The 21,741-nt window shown below is 44.9% G+C and overlaps 1 protein-coding gene across 1 annotated transcript; it reads right to left on the minus strand.

Moving 5' to 3' along the window:
• Positions 1-11,115: 11,115 nt before the first annotated feature.
• Positions 11,116-16,461, minus strand: LOC104577024 (keratin, type II cytoskeletal 4). The gene is made up of 9 exons (XM_010224452.2): positions 16,009-16,461; positions 15,017-15,231; positions 14,652-14,712; positions 13,899-13,994; positions 13,150-13,314; positions 12,942-13,067; positions 12,468-12,688; positions 12,131-12,159; positions 11,116-11,594 (listed from the first exon to the last, which is right to left on the minus strand). Exons 1-9 carry the CDS (start codon positions 16,459-16,461, stop codon positions 11,116-11,118), a joined length of 1,845 nt encoding a protein of 614 aa, XP_010222754.1.
• Between the last annotated feature and the right edge of the window lie 5,280 nt (positions 16,462-21,741).

The following is a 21,741-nucleotide window of genomic DNA, read 5'->3' on the forward strand; positions in this document are numbered from 1 at the left end:
AAATGTTAGCCGGAGCAAACCTTTTTCCTCTTATTCCTGCGACACACCTATTTGACATTAAATTATTCTAGTAATATCTGCTAATGAGAAGGTACGAACCTTTTTAATTAAAATTCTCACAAAGATTTTATTGAATTTGCTTGAAAACAAATAAAGTACCTTTTTTGCCTTAACAAATGGGGAAAATCAGAGAATCACAAGTGATTGCACAGCTTAAGAAGCCTTTGCATCTTTGCTGGAGCAAAATTGACTGATTCTGGGAAAACATATTGTAAACTTGAAGCTGATTATATTGAATTACAAATAATACAAAGGAAATATTAGATTTAGAACATTTGTGGAGTCTCTCTGGGTAGAGATCTTCCCTTTTTCTTAATGGATCTCATAACTGAGTGAAAGAAAATATTTTATGAAATTATAACTATGCAGTAGTGCTGCTGCAGTTGCACTGCTCTGAGGATATTAGGACACGAGTCTTGCAGTGAGATGTAATTTTATTTATGAGACCAAGGTAGGTGGCGGAAGCAGAGGAGCTTTGGGGCATTCCAGCCCTTCTTGTCATTCTGCCCATGGAAATCCAAGCACTTGAACCTCTTGCTAGTTAGTGAAAAGGGGATTTTTTTTTCAGAAATTTATTTCATTCAGGAAATGCGGTTTGGGTGCAAGTTTTGTGGAGAACGACTGATATGAAAGCTCAGGCATTCGGGGTGATCTTGAAGCACCATCGCACCAGGTTGGTGCGATGCTCTGGGGCAGAGACAGGGCTTCGGGGTGGTGACCATGAATGCTGAGATGCTGCATGGGGGCTCTCCCATCCAGCAGTCGCATAGGGACAGACTCCACTTCATGGTGAGAAAGATGCCACCCTTCATCCTCAAGGGCAGCAACTTCCCAGGTTTTCCAGCCCTGAGAAACCTGGACGTGGTTGTGCTGAATCCCGACTTGCCTCCCCAGCTCTTCTTGACAACTCCCTGGAGCCCGGCTGGTGCCATTTGAAGACCGTAGACCTAGATGATGCCGAGGTCTCATTAGAAAGAAGGGAAAATGCTGCTCCTGCGACAACACATCCACCTTCCTCTGCCGACCAAGAGCTCTGGGCAGGCTCTGAGGTCCATTTGCGCACCCAAAATGTTACCGGGCTCTTCCCACTCAAGCTAAGGGCAACAAACCTGCGTTTCAACCTTGGACTCCTCCTTCCAGCCCTACAAAGTGCCACCTTGCAGGGACCCAGCCTCGCACATCATAGGTGGGTAGTGCAGGACAGTGCTCGTGGTTTTGGCTACTGGGCTCTCAGAAAGCCCGTCCGCAGTCGCACGGTGGAAACCCTGAGCCCTACTTGCATAAACTTCAAAGGTGGCAACGCTCTGATGGGATTTGGTGCTCCTAGGAGCCGCGTTGCCAGTGCTTTCATTTTCCCCGCCCCATGGAGCACCAGCTCAGATCAGAAGCAAATGTTCTCCCTTTCTTCCCTTGCTTCCGCGCTTCGTCCTTGCTGATCGCAGGTCTGATAGTGTTTGAAGCATTGTAGGAAGAGATAAAACCACAGCTTTCAGGCTGATGGAGCTCAGCAAAGCTTAAAAGCAGCAGCTTACGCCCAGGTGGACTGGGGAAACCCCTGAGGTCCTTGGCCCCAAACATTCCTTGAACTGTGGTGGCTTCCATGAGTTGTAAACCTCTGAGATTTGCATGTATCCAGATGTGAATTAATTCAGCTCAAGCGCCTGGCTAAACTGGAGCTTGTTAAGTCGCTTGCATGCCTAGGGAGATCCTAGAGAATTTCCAGTCTCCTGCTGTGATTTTGGGTGTAGCTACATGACCACCAAAGCATCTGCCCACTGATAAAACCACTTGTTTAAGACCCTTTCCCAAGCGAACGGTGTTGGAGGACTCGGTCTCATGCTCTTAGTCCTTGGCCAGGCAGTTTTGTTGGCTTCCTGTGAAATGTCGTGGCTAATGAGGCCCTGGGGACCATGTTTCGTGGAGCCAGCCCTCCAAAAGCTGTTTTTCCAGGTCCCTTAACTGCAGCTTGATTCTGCTCCCACATCAAAGCAGGTTTGTGCGGATAGGGCCTGGGTGGAGGCAATGGTCCAGGCTCCCTCCATGGCCATTGGGGACCTTGTTGTCCCTTCCCATGACCCCGTGAGCATCAGTCCGCAGCCTCTCACGCTCTTCCCCCTCAGCTTGTGTTTAGTCCAGCCATTAAATAATATTTGTGCTGCTTTGGGGCAAGAAGATGGACAAGATAAGCCCTTAGGGGCCTTCCTGGCTATTCCCAGGCCATCAGTGGCCACCACCCAATCGTACTCACAGTTGAGCACCTTGTCAAGACTTTGACCCTCTTTTTGCACTTCCTTCTGCAAAGAGGATTTGTGCCATAATAAATCAGAGGTGACCAATGGGGAATGATGGCAAGATGGCAATGTTGAGCAAAGCAGAGCAAAGAGTAGCTCTCAAAGGGGATGTCTCACCCAGGGCACATGGACAACTACCAATCTGTGTCCACTGTGGTGCATTGGCCTTTCTTGGTGCCCTGAAAAAAGTCCAGGTGTTTTGTTGAGGGGGACTTTATCAAATCTGGAGAGTTCCTTATTTGTGTGGTGGAAAATGTAGGTTTGGAAAGCAGAGCTGCCCATCTCTTTGGGGGAAAACTTGCATGTTTGTGCTGGAAATGTTACCTGTGCTTGGCAGCTGCAACACGAGCCTGGCTATTCAGCTTTTAAAAAGCCTCTGTTTCGTACCAGGTGACCTCAGCAGAGAAACTCTCCTTCACAGTTCTTATTTACCATTTTGTTTTGCAAGAGACAAATAGGTTTCATACCAAGCATCACGGGTGTTTGCGCTCTCCCTTTGCAACCTTCCTCTTTTGCATAGGAATTTGCAAGAGCTTTTGCATCACCTGGCCCAGCTTCGCGCTGGCACTTGGGGCCTGATGGTGTTTTAGGGCTCTGAGTAATGGGGTGGGATTGGTATGGCAGTGGCTTGATGAAAGCAAGAGGAATATTGGGAATTGCTGCTGTGGAGGGTGATTAACCACCTGGCAAATGAAGGGAATGAGTTTTGCACCGCAAGTGTTTTTTTTTTTTCCTGGAGAGAAGGTGGGCTTTCCTTCCAAAAAAAGCAAGCCGTCAGGGAATCCCGTTTTGTGGTTGGAAATGCTGTGTTGTTGCATGGGACAGTTGACTTTCTCCCTCTTCTCTCCTACGATAGGAACTTTTGGAGCAGGCAGCATGTTCCTTCACGCACCGAGGCTGCCAGGGACGCTGCAGATGCCCTGCAGCAGCACAGGGAGCGTGTGGGAGGAGGGAAATTCAGCCTCTGAATTTCAACTAGTTCCCATCGATAGGTCTTTAAATCCCCATTTCTGTGTGTACGCACAGGAGTATATGTAATAACGACCATAAAAACCAGCTCTTTGGTGTGTGCGGTTAGTAGGGACAATTTTGCAAGCCTATAAACAGGGTTTAAAAAAGAACATAGAGACAAAATGCAAACACTGCATGTGGTTTACAGGCAGCAGGGTAAGAGATATGGAGGTTTTATCAGCAATTTGATTTCGGTTTGCTGTGTGGGTCTAAAGCACACGGCTCTGCAAAAGGAGATGTTCAGCAGGAAGCAAAACTTACTTCTGGCCTTGTGAAAATGAGTTAGCAGGTGAGATAACCTAAAAGATGAGCAACATGTCTAGTAGAGTGTTCTCTTACCTGAATTCAACTGCCTAAAAAAAGGTAGGTATGGGCTTCATTAAAATTCAATGGGAAAGCTTGATATTATCCAACAAAACGTTGTTTTGGAAAGACACCAGAGTAAGAAAACTTGGAGGCAGCAAGTTGCAGTTTGCAGGGCCACCGGTCCAGATGGGGGAGAAAAGGTGGTGGCCACACAGGGCTACCAAACTCAGCAGAATAAAAGGAGAAATATGAACCGGGAGAAATAGCCACGCTGGTCTTATGAACACCTGGCTATTCATAAAGCTTTCCAGAGATGGGCACTCAGATTAAGGAGCTTACAGAAGATATAACTTCTAGAGGACGTACCTATTACCTTAATAAATGGTTAGAGTCACTTTTGTGATTCATTTTGCCACCAGCATGCAGGAAGACTCACAATGTGTCATCCCAGAGGTGGTGACTTGCTGCATTAGCTCTATATTATGGTTCTTCTCGCTGTGCTAACTAGAGATATAAAGCAGTATTTGGCCTAGAGGAACCTGCAACCGGCTTGTCTTTATCTCAGCTCTAATATGGAACTTCAGAGCAGGTGATGCTGAGTAAAGCCCCAGCCTATCTGCTCTGGAGGGCAGCCAGCAGAAACCCTGGGCACCACAGCCCTCATTTCCCCAGCAGATCAAGCCCACAGGGTTGTGACCTCCATTTCCAGAAATGAGCTCTGGATTGCCAGCAAACCACACAGCCAGGGACATAAGGGCAACCAACGGTAATGGTTATGCCTCTGCATCGCTAACGCCTTCTCCCAAAGCATCTCTGGTCTGCAGATCTACTATCCACTTGCCAAGGTTGTATCTGGAAATGCAAAGGCACTTTGAGGTTGGGCTGTGTTCGAGATGTGGTCCTAAACTTCTTGGCTGTAATCTCTCTTTGCAGGAAAATGTTCTCTTCCGTGGCTGGAGATGTGTCTGTACCCTGTTTGAACTCCAGCCGTTGTATAATGACCATCCACTGAACCAGACGAGAGAACCACTGCTGCAGGAAAAAACCAGCACTTAACTGAAAGCTAGAAATGGTACAGAAAACTGAAAAAGAGGAAGCCTTCCAGCTTCAAGATGTGTGTTTTACATAGCTTTGCTGACAGGCTCCCTGCAATGCCCTGTTGCAGGGTAAAAAGAAATTCAGGATCAGGCAAATTTGCTACTTTCGTAAGAAAATGCAGAGTGGTATCTCAGAATTGACAGGTAAACTACCTTTGCACTCAACCCATCCCAAGTGAATTAGTCATCTCGTGTCCTCCTGAATTCCTTGGAGATTGAGCATGCAGGGAGAAAAACATTTTGGGAATTCCAGAGTCATTTCTTGAAGCAATGGCCACACAATGGTGTGTCGTCGTGTTACTCTTTGTTCTTGTTATTATGTGGTTGCTTTTTCCCATTGAATATCCTGTGGGGTAATCCACCCGCCAAGCACAGTGCATGGTACCAGGAGTATTAAGCACTTGTCCCTCTTATTATCCATGTAGAAGTGGCCCATTTGGGGAAATCCCAACAGCAAGAGCCAGCCTGGTGCTCAAACCTCCTAATAATTGTACACCTGCCCTTCCAGCTCACTCTTAGCTTCCTGCAGAGAGCATTTGGGTTTCCTCCTAGGTGTTTTTTGCAAAGAGAGCCACCAAACTGCTCAGCATCGCAAATACCTGTCTGCAGACAGGCGACCTGTCAGAGCAGCGATGGGCGGCTCGACTTTCCCTTTAATTACTGAGCGTGACAACTGTGGCTTCACTGTCCTCATTTCAATTAGGGCTTGACAAACACCGGAGGCATCGTGGCCCTGAAGCGTCATGCCCCTTTCGTGCGACTGCTTTCAAGTTAATCCAAGAATACACGATAAAAAGGAGGAGTTGCTCATGAGATCGCTGCTGGGTTTGGCATAATTGCCTGCTGCTCTGCACAGCTTTATCATCTCCTTCCCACCCCAAATCATGATCACTGACATAAGCAGAGCATTTTCAGGGAGTCTTGGGTACCTTGACCCCCAGAGCTTTATGAGCACCTTAAAATGTAAAATATTTGCTACACTTTACCCTTCCAAAATTCTGATTTCTGCTCTGCTCCTTTGAGCTCTGCACTGAAACCAGAGCTGGGGTTTCTGTCCATCTCTCATCTCTTGTCCATTTTCATGGTGATGGAGGTGTTGCAAAGCTTGTGCCTAAAGATGGCAAGAAGTTGCAGTCAGGAGCGATTCCCCTTTATTTGCATCATTCTTGGGGAAATGTAGAATTTATTGTACCATGTGAGGCCTAATCCTGCAGGTAAAGTCCAAGCTGGAGTGATTCATCAGGGAGGAATATACAACCTTGCTTTAATCCAGGAAAAGGCTAGATCCACCTACAAAATGGGACCATATCCAACTAACATGGGCGTAGATGGAGAATTCCCCACTGCAGCATGTGAGTAGCACGGAGACCTACCTGAATTCTGAAGAATATCTCTGGGGCTTTTCATTGCCATGTGCAACTATCCCATAAGTCCGATTTGTGAAAATATGGGGTAAATAGACATTTCAGCAGCAAACTCCATTTTGACCACAGCAAACTTTGTGCTGGAGAACAGAGTGTTTCCAGGAAAAAAACAAATGCTGCATTTCCCTGGGCACAGAAGAGAAGGAATCACTACAGCTCCAAACAGATTGTAGCAATTCTAGCTCCTGCCTCAACAAATCCACCTTTGCCTGCAGTCCTGTCGTGGCGAGGAATGCACCGTCCACCAACACAGGACGAGCCACATGCAGACACCAAGAAGTTCACAGCGACCAAGCCAGTTGTTTCACATAGTTGGTTTGGGTTTGGGTTCCTTTTGTTTCTTTTGAAGAGACTTGCAGATCGCATTGTCTGCGGTTAGGAATTTCCTTCAGCCACCTCACTCAAGCAAGCTGGAAAACAGTGGGAAGAAAAAGTTAAGCCTTTGTTTGTCTGTGTTTTGAGAGGAGCAGACCTGTAAAGATCACATAAATTTTTAAGGATTCGCTGGCTTCCAGATGAAAACAAATAATAGTGAGAAAAAATAATAGTGAGAAAATAATAATGGCTGGCTGATAGCAAGGAAATACTGTGCTGGGAAGTGTTGATCTGCATATACTTTGTGGGGGTAAATGAAGAAATGGCCCTAATACACAACTACCTCTTCTCCTTTCCTCTCTGGAGGACCATCATAAACTCATGCCTGGATCTGAGTCCTTTCTGATTTCCAGGTCATATTTCCTGGGACATAGAAATGGAGAAATCCAGACCAAGGAAGTTTTATTAAGCAGTGTTATGAAGGACCTGGCATGATCCTACACTGTTTGTACCCAAGGGACTAGGGAATCCTCCATCCCATGGGATGCATTTGGGCCTTTTCACAAGGGATCTGAGGTAGTTTCCCTGCTCCCTCCTGCTGGTAGCATCAACCACATCACACACAGCAGCTTGCTTTTGAGTACAGTGTGGACGTGGAGCTGTCTGGCTGTGAGGAATGAGGCTGAGCATCAACAGGGGAAGCTAATTGCAGCTAATTTTGTTGCCTGCATTTGTCCACAATCTGCTTTGTGGCAGTTCCTTCTGTATTGTTTCTTCTCACCTGCTGTGGAAAGGGTTTATCCACTTTCTTGGTGCAGGGCTGAAAATACAACCTTGCATTTCCCTTGGTGGGCAACCACCCACTTGGTTGCCAGCATGGTCTACTAGGAGTAATAATAATAATAATAGCATAGTCATAATTACAGTAAACAGTGTATTCATTCAAGAATAGAAAGCAAAGTATCACAAAGGTGGCTAAGCCACGTCATATGGTCCAGGAGTCAAAAAGGGGACATAAAACCACTTGTACTTTCTGGAAGATAGATACACGTCTTGCAAAATGGGCATTTGAAGCCAAAAAAAGGCAGATGATATTTGAAAATTTATTTCAGAAAGTCTTTGGTGACTATAAACATTAAAGGTTGGGCACTTATGGGGGTCCTATAAGCTCTGAGATGTTTAAAGCTAAAATATCTTGTGTCATTTCAGCTGCCTCCTGTACACTGTCAACCATCAAAGCTACTGGAGACTTCCACAAGGATCAGAGAGAGCTCCTGTTCCAGCAGAGCCACTGAGTTTCTTGCTGTCTCTTCTCATTCCCTGTCCTCTTCCACCTGGAAGGTATCCAAAGGCTGCACGAAACTGGAACCTTCATAGCGCCCAATGAGCAGCAATGGAGAAAGCAAAGACCTGTTGTCCAGTGCTGGATCTTGGAGCCTCCATCTGTGGCTTGTTCCAGGTAAGGAGTGAAGGAAACTTCACCTTCAGCTCAGGAAGTATTCCCATCCTTTTACAGCTTGTAATACAAGACTTAATGAATGGTTTGGAAATCATCTGAGATTAAGCTTTTCCTTTTGCTATTGGGACCAAATCTGAAGACATAGCCCATACAGCTATAGCCATAGGGGGAAAATGTCAGCCTTTCTTTCCAGCTTCGATTTGCTAAAATTATACCTAAGAACTTTTGGGTGTTGACTGACGCACTAAGAGGAAAGGTCCTGCCCTTGTTTTGGAACAGGTAGGATCATCTCTCTTTCTTCTCTCTATTATTCATTTTGCCAAAAGATCATTATGCTCCCACTTAAATTAGGCAGTCGCCTCCTGCTTTTCTTGGTTTGGATGAGAGGAGGACTCACCCTTTGTTACATTAGGAGCCTGTTTCATATTCCCATTTGCAGCTCGCCCCCGTAGGAAGAGGCACAACCCTGATGTGAATTGCCTTTCCCTTCACGATATCCCACGATGGCCTTGTTATCTGAAACTTTGACTTCACGACATTAACGGTCAGGAGGAAGAAGCTCCAGAAGACCTGGGGCTTGCTGGGCTCTCAGCTCTTTGAGGCTGGGAACGTCATGCAAAGCGAATTCCTGTTTCGCCAGGTCATGGAGGGAGTGCAAGCAAGGGCAAGACTCACTAGTCAAGTCAATCAGCAGCAGCTGGTGAGAACTAACCCCGGATCCCAAAGCTGTGGGTTTCTCCACCTTCTCTTTCCCAAGCAACCATCCTTAGCAAGAACAAAACCCAACAAAAAGCGGTCTCAGCTTAAGCCTCTGGAAAAAAAAAAAAAAAAAAAAAACAAGACTAGTATCTCCCTATGGTTAGTGAGGGGATGGCTGTGTCTCCTCCTAGCCCCAAGGAAGGACAAAGTTTCGAGCCACAGTGATTCCTAGACAGCTGTGCCACACACACTACCTGGTCATGGCCCATAGTGACTTGTCTGAGGTTGCCCTGGGAATCGGTGACGTTTAGGTAATTAACTGGAACTCCCTAATTTCTCAACTGGTACTCTAAGTGTTGGACTGTCCTTCTCAAGTTACATTTGCAAAAAACACAGTGGTGAACGCATTCAGATCAAAGATTCATCACTTAGGTGGGCTCCATCTCATTCAGCTTTAGCCACTTCCAAGTTGGATAAACTCTTGAATGAGGCTTCCTCTACTCAACAGTGAGAAGGGAGACCTCGGGTGGTGGACTGCCCATCTCACCTATTTTAGTCTAACATTCAGATGGTCAAAGCTGGATGAGAAGGTTTCCAACATAGAAATGACATGTTATGACTCTTCTCAAATGTGCTTATCTTCTTCCCTGTGTTGGCCTTTAATTTTTGCTGGGTTTTAGGTTGCAATTAGAGTTTTGCCCTGCAAGAGTACAGAGATTAGTGGTGCTGAGTGACCTGTAATTCTTCATGTGCTGGAGACAGGAAGAAATTCACTGTGATAATAGTGTCTGTGAATCCTGTGAATGACAGGCAGGGTGGATTCGTCTGACTACATGCAGGCGTCTAGCATGGTGATGTCCCATTTGTGCTAACACTCTTGCCCCAGGCTCCCCGCAGAGCCAGGAGAAATCTAGTCAACGCAGCCAGTAGAGTCTAGAGCTTGGTACATCTCATCTAAACTAGGTGTCTATGTTCAGTCAGAATTAACCTCACCATGGAAATGCTGGTTCTTTCTATGAAATAGGCCCTCAGTGACTAGTCCAAGTGTGGAGCTCTACATGGAAAACTTTAAAGCTGAGACAAAGTCAATCCCACCTTGTTACAACCAAGAGATCTTGTATTTCATCCCTTTGTCCTTGCAGTCATTCAGGAAATGTCAGAGTTTGTTCGCTCTACTGGCATTTCTGTGCCTAGAACACAGGAATCTGGTGAAGAAGACCCTCAATTACAAGTCTGTTGAGCCCAGACAGGGAAGACAAGGTCAGAGTTGGCAGTTCTGTCTTCAGCAGTGAGTGAAGCTACAGACTGCTACATTTGCCAGAGAGGAAGCCTTACAATGCTCAGAATGAGAATGACTGAAAAAGAAGTTTCTTGCAAGCTTTGGTAACAGCTGTTGATTTTGTAAAGATCATCTTGAGCTCTAAAATATCATATAGGAGATGTGATACAAGCATGTAAGTAAAACAGAACAAACACCTTTGGATTTTCCTGGAATCTGAGTCCACCAGATTTTCTAAAGAGCATTAAAAGATTTGGCTGTCCCTGTGTGGACATTTAGTCTGTGAGAAAGCCCTTCACCCATTATTCAATTTCCTTAGATGCTGTAGGTGGAAAAATTCAGGGACAAAATAGTTACGTTCAATGCAGTTTATTGAAGGCACAGTGAAAAGCTGGAAAGTTTGAGAAGTCAACGAGAGAAGCTCTGGTTATTTGGATACAAGATGTCACGCTCAGAAGTGTCATGCACCGTTAACTTCAAGAAACTTTCCTTGGTATTTTTGGGGTGGGGGGGAGCTCTTCTAAAAATCAGCATGCTTTGAACTAGCCATTCCTAACATGCAGAAGCAAATGAAAATACTATGTATTCATCTGTAAGCAAATTCCACAAAAAAAAAAGAAGCCTATGGCTGCAGTGAAAATAGCAGGTGCTTTGAAAATTGGGATTTCCTTGCTTGAAACTGGAGCTGAGATTTGCAGCTCAGGGTTTCTTCTTGGACAAGAAAAGCAGCATGCTCTTTGCAATGCCTTCTAGGAAAGTTAAACCATCGCGCTCTTTTCTGAAATGCGGTGGGAGGTGCTGCAAGAAAAAGAGGTGTCTTGTAATAAAGACTAATTAATGAACCTGCTGATTAGAGGAAAAGCCAGAGAGAGAAAGCAGGGCAACAAGCAAACCCTTAAAGCTGCGATAATCTGGGGAGTATAGACTTGAAGCACAGACACTGTGTTGAGCACCTGTTGGAGAAGCTACTAGAGATGGATCTTTAGGTTGGGAGATTCTGAAAACATACCTTGGTGGGGTGTATATGTGATGCTAATGAGGGCTTCTACGTGGGAATGGGCTCTTCATAAATGTATCTTAGTGGGCAGTGAATTTATTGTGCATCATTTCAGGTGGAGGAACCTCCTGTCTAAGCGTTACACCCTGATGTTGTGCCACCTCCGTGGCTGTTGGCCTATGGAACCACACACTGGTCTCTGACGACCCCAAAATTCCCCACCACTCCGTTGTTGCACCCCACAACCTCAGGGCTGCTGGCCACAACAACCGGAGAGCTCCCCAGCTGCCTGATGACACAGCCTTGGTTTCCAAAGCTGACGACACCACCAGCTTGGCAAGCTCCGATCCTCGCGTTCAAGCCTGGACTCCCCGTGCTGATGACGGTAGGGGCCGGGTAGCCCCCGCTTCGGGAGCTAAACCCTCCGCTTTTGCAGCTGACCCCTCCGGCTTGGCAAAACACCTCCGGGACGCACTGCTTGGCCACGGAGCTGACGACTCTCCTCTGGTGGATCCCGGCGCTGCGGGAGCTGAAGCCTCCGGTCTGGGAGCCGTGTCGTCCGGACCGTCTTCCCAGGGAGCCGTAGCCACACGCGGCCCCGCTTCCAGGCAACACCCCGCACTCTTCGGGAATGTTGTAGCCGCTGCTGACCACAGCTGCGAGACAACCCACAGGCTTTGTTATTTGGAGAGAAGAGCTGGAACGCTACTCAGAGACAAGTTGTTTCACGAATGACAGAACCGACCAAACCTGATTTCCTCTAGGTTTGTCCAACAAACTGGAGCCCCTGATCCTTCCATTCCTCCACCATGTCCCAACACATCCCCTCCCAGTTCCCACACTGCTCATCTCCCTGGCAGCGTTTTCTCTCCCAGCCCCATGCACATCTGGGCATGGCCGGATGAGCTGGTGGTTGCTTCCAAAAGGAGCAAAGAGAATGAATTGAAACTTCCTCCCTCCACCCAAATGCCAACTGTCTTGAAACTTGGAGGTGCTTGAGATGTGGGGGGATGAAAACTTCCCCAAACTTCCCCAGATTTTCAAACTGGGTTGAAATGGAAAAGGTTATTAATGGCAGAGGGAGCCAGGACAGTCGGATAATGCTGCCTCATAACCTGTCTTTCCTTAAGTGAGCACAGAAACTCTAGCCCTAGTTCTAAATGGAGTAGCCATAAGTTTTCAAATTACTTACACACGCTCACTGGGTTCCCCACACATATCCTGTTGGAGGAGAGAAGAGAAAGACACATTAAACTATTAGTTGGTGGCACATCTAGAAACGTGGAATTACACATATCTGCCAGCCACGTGTTCAGCCCTTTTGTCTCTTAATCCCTTGTTGCAACATGTCTCGCTATCCATAGGACAGGAGCTCTTTTTCCTGGTTCTGTATGGCCTTCAGCCATCTCTCCAGGCCCAATTTCTATGAGTGTGGGAGTATCCCCAAGTAAGTTCACTTGGGCTCTGTAATCATTCAGGCCTGTAGCTCTGACATTCAGGGCAAAAAGAACAAGGTCTCTGTCACCCACCTGCTCTCTTCGCCCTCCAGTAAAGTCTTATAGGTTGCAATCTCGATATCCAGGGCCAGCTTGACGTTCAGCAGCTCCTGGTAATCCCGCAGCATGCAAGCCAGCTCGTCCTTGGCCTTCTGGAGGGCGTTCTGCAGCTCAACGTGCTTCTCCCGGGCATCTTTCAGGGCACAGTCCCCTCGCTGCTCAACATCACAAATGGAGGTTTGCAGACAGGTCACCTGTCAGAGGAGAGCATAACAGTGTGGTTGTCTTCAGTGCCTTAGTCATGGGCATTTTGCCCTTGAATTAACCATCTCATTCAGCTCTAAACTGAGAAAACACTCTGTCTTCCCTAGAGCATTTGCTGTATGTGGGACTTAGCCTCAAGTAGTTTTTAGTCTACTAAGGGGTGATGTGTTTTCCTGACCCAGATTTCAGGTTTCCTATAAGACATAGCCCCTTCTGCAAGCAGCATCTCTGCGTCCCGCTTACCTGCTTCTTCGCATTCTCAAGTTCACACTGCAACTTCTGTATCATCCGGGTAAGCTCTGAAATCTCACACTTATTGCTCTGCAGATCATCACAATACTTGCCCCTTTTATCCTGAAGCTCCTGAAACTGAAATCAAGAAACAAGACATCAGTTCAACCCTGCAGCCCATTAAGCAGACTGGCTGAGACCCACATCATTCCTTGCTCACCCTGGTTTGGTAGAAAGCATCAACCTCCTCTTTGCTCTTCTGAGCTATTTCTTGGTACCAGCATTCAACGTTCTTAATGATGCTTTCCATGTCCAGGTCTCGGTTGTTGTCCATTTTCACAATGACCGAAGTGTCGCATAGCTGGCGATCCACCTGAGCTCGTTCCTGCATGTTGGGGAATGGTTTAGTCAGCTCTTAGCAATTCTCAGACTTTGTAGTGAAGGAAGGGCTGGAACAAAGAGCCACACTGCTCATCTGGTGGATACAACATGTCAAGAAATGTCCTTCAGCAGAAAATCCTCCCAGCTGGATGGGTTACCACATGTCAGCAGCTGACCTACGTGCTGACCTGCAGCAATTCTGTCCACATCAAGGGCAAGGAATTTGAGTGACTTAACCTTTAGCATCCTGTCATCTTCAGCCATTTGACTGGTGTTAATGACAGGAATAAATTGAGAGTTTCTCTAGCTCTAATCAGACAATTGCAATCCGGAGTAACTAGACGGACTCATCTCGTCCTCCAGAGGTAGAGTTAGGACACAGCCAGTTTCTGTCTGAAGCTGCATTAAGAAAAGAGGATTTGTCCACCTATTCAACCAACATAGTGATGTTAGTTTGATATTAATCTTCTAGCTTCATATTTTCAAGCGTTTGGGGCTCGGTCCAAGAGGGATTTCAAGCTGAAGAAATTTGGACCACCTGAAGGGTGAGATTGAACGAGACTTGTGGGTCAGACCAGAGCAACTCACCTCCTCAAACACGCATTTCAACAATTCCAACTGCCTTCTTAACAAATCCACCTTCACCTCCAGCTCTTCTTTGTTCAAAAAGATGCAGTCTGCATCCTGAAAGAGAGAGGAGACACCTTCCAGACTGATTTCACTAAAAATGTTGGAGAAACTCTCAGAAAACAGACGCTCTGCCAATAAAATGAAACCTGTTTCAACAAGATTTCAAGAACAGAAAGGTGTGAGAGGCTGAGTCAAGGTGCCCTGGTGTCTTCTAAAGGAAAACAAACCCATTCCAACGTGACTTAAAGAAATTAGTTTATTTATTACTTAGGATTAGCTACAAACTCAGCAGTGACTAATGAGTATTTAAATATAATTTTTAGGTATTATTCAGATGGTTTCTCACTTTGTGTTGCCAAGGTATAAAGGATTTGAAGAAGCTGTCAGGAGATATCCAACCTCTTCAACACCAAGTGTAACCTTTCCTACTGGGTCCATTCAAAAGGACCCTTGTGAAAATTTAAGGAATTCAGAGGGAAAAAAATCAGTGGGGCAGTGCTGATGCTGCTTACTTGAGGGGCACAATATTTTTACTTTCCACTCCCTTCTCCCATCTTGTTCTGACCCTGTGTTTCTTTACAGGCTTCCTGTTCTCCATCCACTCTAACACATTTTCCCAATCATCTTCCAATAATATTTATGTTTTTAGCTGGCTTCATGCCAGATACCCTCATGATAGGTGTAATCGTCCATTTATTCTTAGTTTCTCACCTTTTTGAGTGCCACAAACTCGTTCTCCACAGTTGTGCGCCTGTTGATTTCCTCTTCATATCTGTTGGAAAGGAACAGTAAAAGGGCTGAACCAGGCGTTAAACCCGCAGACACTGTTTGGAAAAAATAACAGCTTTTGGGGACTGCCATCAGACACGGGAGGACCCGTGTCTGGAGACCAAACATCAGACCATCCAAAGATCAGAAGCTTCTTCATGAACAACATTAACAATGCAAAGAGTTCCCAGGTGAGACAGGAGGAGCTGACATCCCCAAAGGGGATTTGCCGCATGTCTGGGAGAAGTTCCCTGAGACAAAATATACAAGTGAAATGACAACAGCCATAGGAAATCTAAAGGCCTTACTTGCACTTGAACTCCTCCACCAGCTGGCTTGTGGCACACTCTTCGCTGCCCAGTTTTTGCTTCTCGCACAACAAGCAGTCCAGGCGCTTCCGCAGATCGCAGATGTAATTCTCAAAGTACAGTTCAAGGTTTTTCCCTTTCTTTGGTAGGACGTATTGCTGCAAGAGGCCCCATTTGGTCTCTAGCACTTTGTTCTGCTGCTCCAGAAATCGGACCTGCAGACCGAAAAGTAGCAGTTGTTCGAGTAAAGAGAGAAAATCAATAACTCAACACTTGATTTAACTGCATGTTCTCACTTTGGATCCAGATAACGAGAATCTTTACATGTAAGAACATGTAAGAATGGGATTTTTGGAAAATGAGAAGTGATATGCCAAAATGACAACAAAATTATCTATTATTTAAAATCTAAAAGTCAGCTGTCTACATCTGAGCAAATTCCCTTTCTCACCAAGGAAAAATAAAGCTGCTCCAGAAGGTGTATGTGATGTATTCCAAGATGAGGTTAAGTCCCCAGCTGAAGGGACTTGTTTGTCCCTTTTCTCTGCCAAGGGATCCAAAGGTGGTGGCTCAGATGTCCAACATTTAGATATCTGAATTACGATTAATTGCCTTCATCATTAGAAATGTTTTGGGAACAGTTACTTTATTTAAAGATGGGAAAAGCAAACTGAAAACAGGACAGAAAAATGAGCTTGTCAGAATTGCAAATTTAGCTGAGCTAGGACAAGGCTGCAAGGAGAAATCCAGCCTGAATTCAGGCTATCCAGAGAGATGTTCCTAGAAGAAAGTTCAACACTGCTATGGCCAGAATGCACCCGCAAGTTCTAACTGAGTTTCTCCAGTACTGAAGATCTCAGCCTGAAAAAGCATAGTTCTATGGGGATCTGGATCCTCGCATGGATCCAGCACAGTGATGCCCACCATGAACTAAACTACTTCTTCTATTTTTTTCCTCCGAGAAGGGTAAGTAGGGAACAAATTGCACTCACCTTGTCAATGAAGCAAGCGAACTGGGTGTTGAGGGTCTTTATCTGTTCCTTCTCCTGACAGCGAATTTCATGTTCCAGCGGGTCGACCCCAACACAGAGGGGCTTTAGGAGCCTTTCGTCAATGCAGATGCCTTGGATACCTTCAGCCTTGCGATCTGGGTAGCCTCGCACGATACTAAATCCCCTAGGACTGCAAAGGCCAACCCTTCCTCCAACATTCCCAAAGCCTACACCTCCATAGCCAAAATCTCCATAGCATCCGGTACCGCAGACCCCGTTCACGTAGGAAATTCTTCTGTTTCCACCTAGGTTGCAGACGCTCCTGCTGCTGTAGGCTCCGCATCGGACAGGTTGGCACGCAGAGGCCGCGTAGCTTCGACCACAGATCTCAGAAGCTGAGCTGAAGCCTCTTCGTCCAAGGACAGATCTCACTGTAGGTGCCTGTCTGCTCATTGTGAGTTATTTGAAGGTGGAATACGAATGTTTAGGGGAAGTTCTTCTGCAGGAGAGGAGCAGCGATCCCGCTGAAGTGACACAGTTGATGCTACCCCTTATATATATTTAGGAAGCTGGCCTTGATAGGATCAGGACATTAATTTAAAGCGCTTAAGGGTTTGGTTTGCCTGGCAGCAATAAATGCTCCTCAAAATGCAAAACAGCCCAGCAAATACTAACTACTGAGGAAATAAAAAGGAATCTAAAAGTGCTCTGTTTGCAAGTTGGTTTAGAATATATTATGGTTTGAAGTGCTCCCCTAACTTACACTAATTATAGTTTAGCAAACATTTTTGAAGAAACTCTTTGTGATTTGTTTGCCATGTGTCGTTTGGGGTTTTACGTCTCATGGGTTTTTGTGTATGATGGCACATTTTGCAGACTTGCACTTTGTGGGGGAAATTTCACAATCTCTCCTTTTTTCTCTCACCAGGCTCATTTTGTATCCGGAAATGTAACCAAAAAAAAAAAAAATCCCACTGTGTTATGGGTCTGGATTCAAAAGCAGGGACTGAAAACGGGCTCCCTTTCCCGCAGAAGTGCTCCTATGGGACATTCCACACGGATCTTCTCTTGCAGTCAAGAAACTGAGGTACATTTCACCTTGTTGTTGTCACTTGAATAATAATTACAAATTCTTAACCAGAGATCCATTTGATGCACTTAAAGCTTTGGCCCTTACTATTTTGGAGCCTCTACCAGCAGGATGTTAGAGAATGTCTTGCTTTGTCATTTGGTCATCTCTACAGGTAACAAAAATGGAGCAGCAACACATTTCAGGCTAGTAAAATTCATCTAATTCAACAAGCAACAGCTAAAGGTTGGATAGCTTTGCCAGACATGTCCTTGACAGTCAGTGGAGAGGCACCTTCAAGGGAGAGACAACCAATAACCTCTGGATCCGAGGCTGGGGGAATTGAGATGAATCATTCTCCATAGGTGGTGATCTTTCTCCATCACCAGAGGAAGTCTCAATGAGTAGATTAGACTGGGCACCTGCGGTGGTGACTCACCTTGGTAAGATGAGGCTCTATCCGAAGTCACCAGCCCAAAGAGGTGAGACACCAGACCTATCTGCCAATTGTCTCTGTTCTTTCTTGGGGCCTTCTTCAAACCAGCAATTGGAGATTCAAAACAATAGGGCTCTTTGAGAGCAAAGTGCTCATGAGAGAAAGAGACATTATAGCACACACTCAACTCGGCTAAATGTTCTCTGCCCTTCCTGACTGAAGGGGAACTGTACTCAGAGAAGTCTACATATTGTACATTTTACATGACAGTATCTGGAGATAACTGGTAACCACCTTCACTCCTCCTGGTTAGCCTCCTATGAAAGCATTTTCCAAGAGAGAGGAGCGTAAATCACAAAAATAATGCCACATTTAGCAGACCATAGGACGTGACTACCATACAGAGATGCACCAGACTATTAATTGAGGATGTAATTGCAACTTGGGTGAGTTAGAGGGGCTGGTGGTACAAATTAGTTGCACTAACCGATGCTCTTGCTCTCCGCAAGTAGGATAATTCAGCGTATTTACAGCATGAGTTTTAGATTACACCTTTGTTTACAGTATCTTAGGCTCGCAGTTCATACTGAGTTGCCAGTACAATTGACAATTTCAGTTAAAACATAACTTTGGCAAATATTAGAGAGCTTGAGGCAAAGCTTGTATGGTCTTAAGTTCCCAGAGCCTTTAAGCTCTACATAGAGAGTATCAGAAGTGAAATGCATGTTTGACTCCAAAGAGCAGTATAAAAGGCAATCGTTTCAGCTCTTCCACCCAGTGAGAAGTAATACATGCTCTGCATAGGAAAATTGTGTCCTGAATCAAAAGTCAGACTGAAAGCTCAAGAGCCGTTGCTCCCTGTCTGCAGCCCATTATCCAGGTAGGCTGTGTGGGAGACTCTTGGAACACCTCATAGACTACAATTAATAACCTGTGAACCAACTACACGTCAGCAGTCTAAAACATCTCACCAGAGCCACTGGCTTTATGAAAGGTAAGAGATTTTTGCAGTAAGTTGTCCAGTATCGAGTAACATTTGTGTGTTGGTCAAACTCTTGCTTTTGTTGGTGGATCCCAGCATGAGGGCAGCTCTACAGAAGACTCAGTTATTGTCTTTCAGGTCTTTCCAAGGGACATTGAGTTTTCCATTGTTCTAAGTGGAATCTCTCCTATTTTCTATTTTTCACCCGGAAAAAAAAAAAAAAAAAAAAAGGTTTCATCCTTTTCATCCTCTTTCATCTGTTTTGGGGGGAGGAACTCAGGAGGAAATGAAGGAAAATATTTTGAGGAGGGGTGAGTGAGTTATTTCTATACACTTGCAATCTCTGCCTTTGTCAGCATTCTTCTCCTTGAATGTGTTGCTGAAAATGAAACTTGTTATGAGAACATGTGAAGTTCACTCATCTGTTTGTTGCCTTTGGAGATGAATCTGAACTAGCTCTTAAAATATATTTTATGCGATATTCTCAAAGAGCTGTGCCCTGCCTCTGTAATTAGACACAGACATAGAAAATTCGTTGTATTCAGATTGGACAATAGCAATAACCTATCTCTGTGAGCAGCATTTAGCAGATATAAGGTTGGGTGCCGATACATATTTTTGTGCACACAATTTCATGGACTCTATAGACTCTTGTCTATGTTGTTTATATGGAGTGAAAAAAATGATTTCATTAGCACGTCCTCATCCCCTTGGGTATTCTGCAAGGATATTCTAATGCCAAGGACATCCAAGGGGATTCAGTATGGTAATGTGTTCTTTTTTCTCTCTTTAACCTACATTTGTTATATGTTAGAAGCAGAGACAGGGATTTTCAAAGAATATTCCTCATAAAATTCATCAAACACTGGGCCTGGCTTCACCTCCCTCCCAACTTCAGCCATCCGACTAGCCATGTATTTTAATTTCATCTTTGTGACGGCCTCTATGGCTAATGGAAAGAGATAGACATCTCCAGACAGTGATTCATCACATCCTAAAATAGGTGGCTAAGAGAGGTGGGAGGAATCAACCTCCGGAGATACTTACCTCCCTCTTTTATTGACTACCAGAGGCAGTCTAGACAACCAGACAACTAGACCAGGCGCCCAACTTCTGGATGGTTAAAGTTGGGTGAAATTAGTCCCACCCTTTGGGCGCCAAATTTCTTTAGGACCTTTGAAGTCTTAATGAGAGTACACAACATCACATGCTCTCTAGATTTCCTCAGTTCCTGATGTATGCATATCATATCTCCATGCGGTGATTAGTGCCTGTAAATCTGAGGCTTGCAACAAAGCAAAGGGTTGTTTTGATCTTTTTCATGGTGGTGCCTTCCTCCCACAGAATTGCACAGTGGAAATAAATGTGGGAAGGATGGGAATCCAGGACCTTGAATGGGAAAGCATCACACTGTCTACTAAGGCGAAGACATTAGAGAAAGGACAAAAAGACACTCTTGAAATTTTGCAGCTGGTACTAGGTTATGGCAGCTTCCCTAGGGTAAGTCCACACTAGTTCTCAAGCCTTCTTGCTGGACTTGAACTCTTGGGCAGCAAAGACTCCTCGGCCCTATAGAGGGAAGGAATTGCCCATGGAAGTTGGGTCAGATCTTTCTGGGAAGCACATTCAGCTAGCAGGAGATACGCTCTTCCTTTTGTTATGTTAAATCTCGAGTCCCCAGGCCCGTGTTTAGTTTGATTTGTGTGTCTTTGTGACGTACCCATGAATTTCTGATGAAAAGCCCAGCTGATTCATGGAGTACTGATGTTCAGGGAGCCTATTTAGAGGCTTAAACGAAAACACTTGCTAAATTAATGTTTCAGATCAAGGTCTTGAAATGATGGGGGTAGAGGGTGGGTTGGATTTGGGAAAGCAGTACCAATTCTGTCATTTCATTGACTTAGTCTTCCCTTGCATACAAAGGGAGAAGATTGTCCATTTTTGATGGACGCATCATAAACTTCACGACATACTTGAACCCCTCCCAATGAATATTTATCGTTGGCCAATTGTTCTTTTCTCCATGCCTGTCAAATCTTTCCTGTGGTTTCTATCATTAAGGTTTGCACTTGTTTTCCTTTGTGCTGCTAACATTTCTTTGGAAAATGACTTCTTATCACATGAGAACTTGTGCGGTCAGAGAAAGCTCTTCCAGTTCTGAATTAAGATCATTGCCTTGGACAGCATAGACTTTCCCTCTGGATGTCCCTTTGTGTAAAACCCAAGTCTGCCTGACTTCCCTTTATCTGGTTCATTTCTTTGCTCTGCAATTGGCTTTCATCAGTTTCACAAAATGCTTCAGTCCTTTGTGGTTGATTTATGTTACTGATTTGTTGGCTTCTTTTTTAATCCACTCCAACATACAAAAAAAGAGTCTCCTTTTAATCCATTTTGAAATCCTAAGCAGGTAGTCAAGGTTCTCCAAAATGATGCTGGAAAAGTGCAGTCAAGCACATTCTGGGGTTTTTTGATGTAATGACCTTATTTGCAGTAGACTTTGAACCAGTAAAAAATGTATTTTAGCATCACACCTCAATGGTAGACATGCAATAAAAATGCAAAGAAACAGAGATCTTTCCTCTATCACTGTTAAAGCATACATTGAATGGTACTGAGTAAGAGGCAAATTTGGTGAAAATCAGAGTAAATTAGCTGACTTTAGAGGGCTTCAGTAATTTACACCAACTAAAGACTGACTCTAAACCACACTCTTTGGGCAGCCCTGGCACCTCTGCCTAAATTTTAATTAAAATTTCTAATCAGCAAATATATCTGCTCACAGTGCAAAGGAGAAAAAAAAAAGAAAAAAAAAAAAAAGAAGGAAGGTCCATGTCCAATTTAGGACTAGGGCATTCCTGTATTCTTTGGAAATACTAAAAAACAAGCAGCAATGCTTTCATATCCATGCACTTTATTGGAAGTAGAGAAAATAAAAGAACAAACAAACAAAAGAACACTTTTATGGCTCTTGAGTCATCAAGATACAAGGAATGGAGCTCTAATTTATGCGTATGTCAAAGCAGACTTTGTGTGTCAGGACACCAAGCGAGGAAACTAATGGGAATACAAGCAACATAATTACTTGTTGCTGACTACAGAAGGTGAAATGTGTTTTTTTGGTTCCTTTATGGCTTGCCTGCCTACCTATAGATGACAGACTGGTCTGAGACAGCTAACAAAGAACTTCACGAGAGCCCTACCCCTGCTCTCCATGACCACACTGTCTCATGAGTACAGCTCTGCGGA

This window comes from Tinamus guttatus, unplaced genomic scaffold, assembly GCF_059628265.1.
Source record: "Tinamus guttatus ecotype Peru unplaced genomic scaffold, ASM5962826v1 Tinamus_guttatus_pri_ptg000344l, whole genome shotgun sequence".
Classification (NCBI taxonomy): domain Eukaryota; kingdom Metazoa; phylum Chordata; class Aves; order Tinamiformes; family Tinamidae; genus Tinamus; species Tinamus guttatus.

Coding starts and splice junctions, on each gene's coding strand:
- LOC104577024 (XM_010224452.2), bottom strand. CDS start 16,461: ATGAGCAGACAGGCACCTACAGTGAGATCTGTCCTTGGACGAAGAGGC. Junction 15,232..16,008: donor TCGCTTGCTTCATTGACAAG/GTGAGTGCAATT, acceptor TTCGGTCTGCAG/GTCCGATTTCTGGAGCAGCA. Junction 13,995..14,651: donor AGTTTGTGGCACTCAAAAAG/GTGAGAAACTAA, acceptor TCTCTCTTTCAG/GATGCAGACTGCATCTTTTT.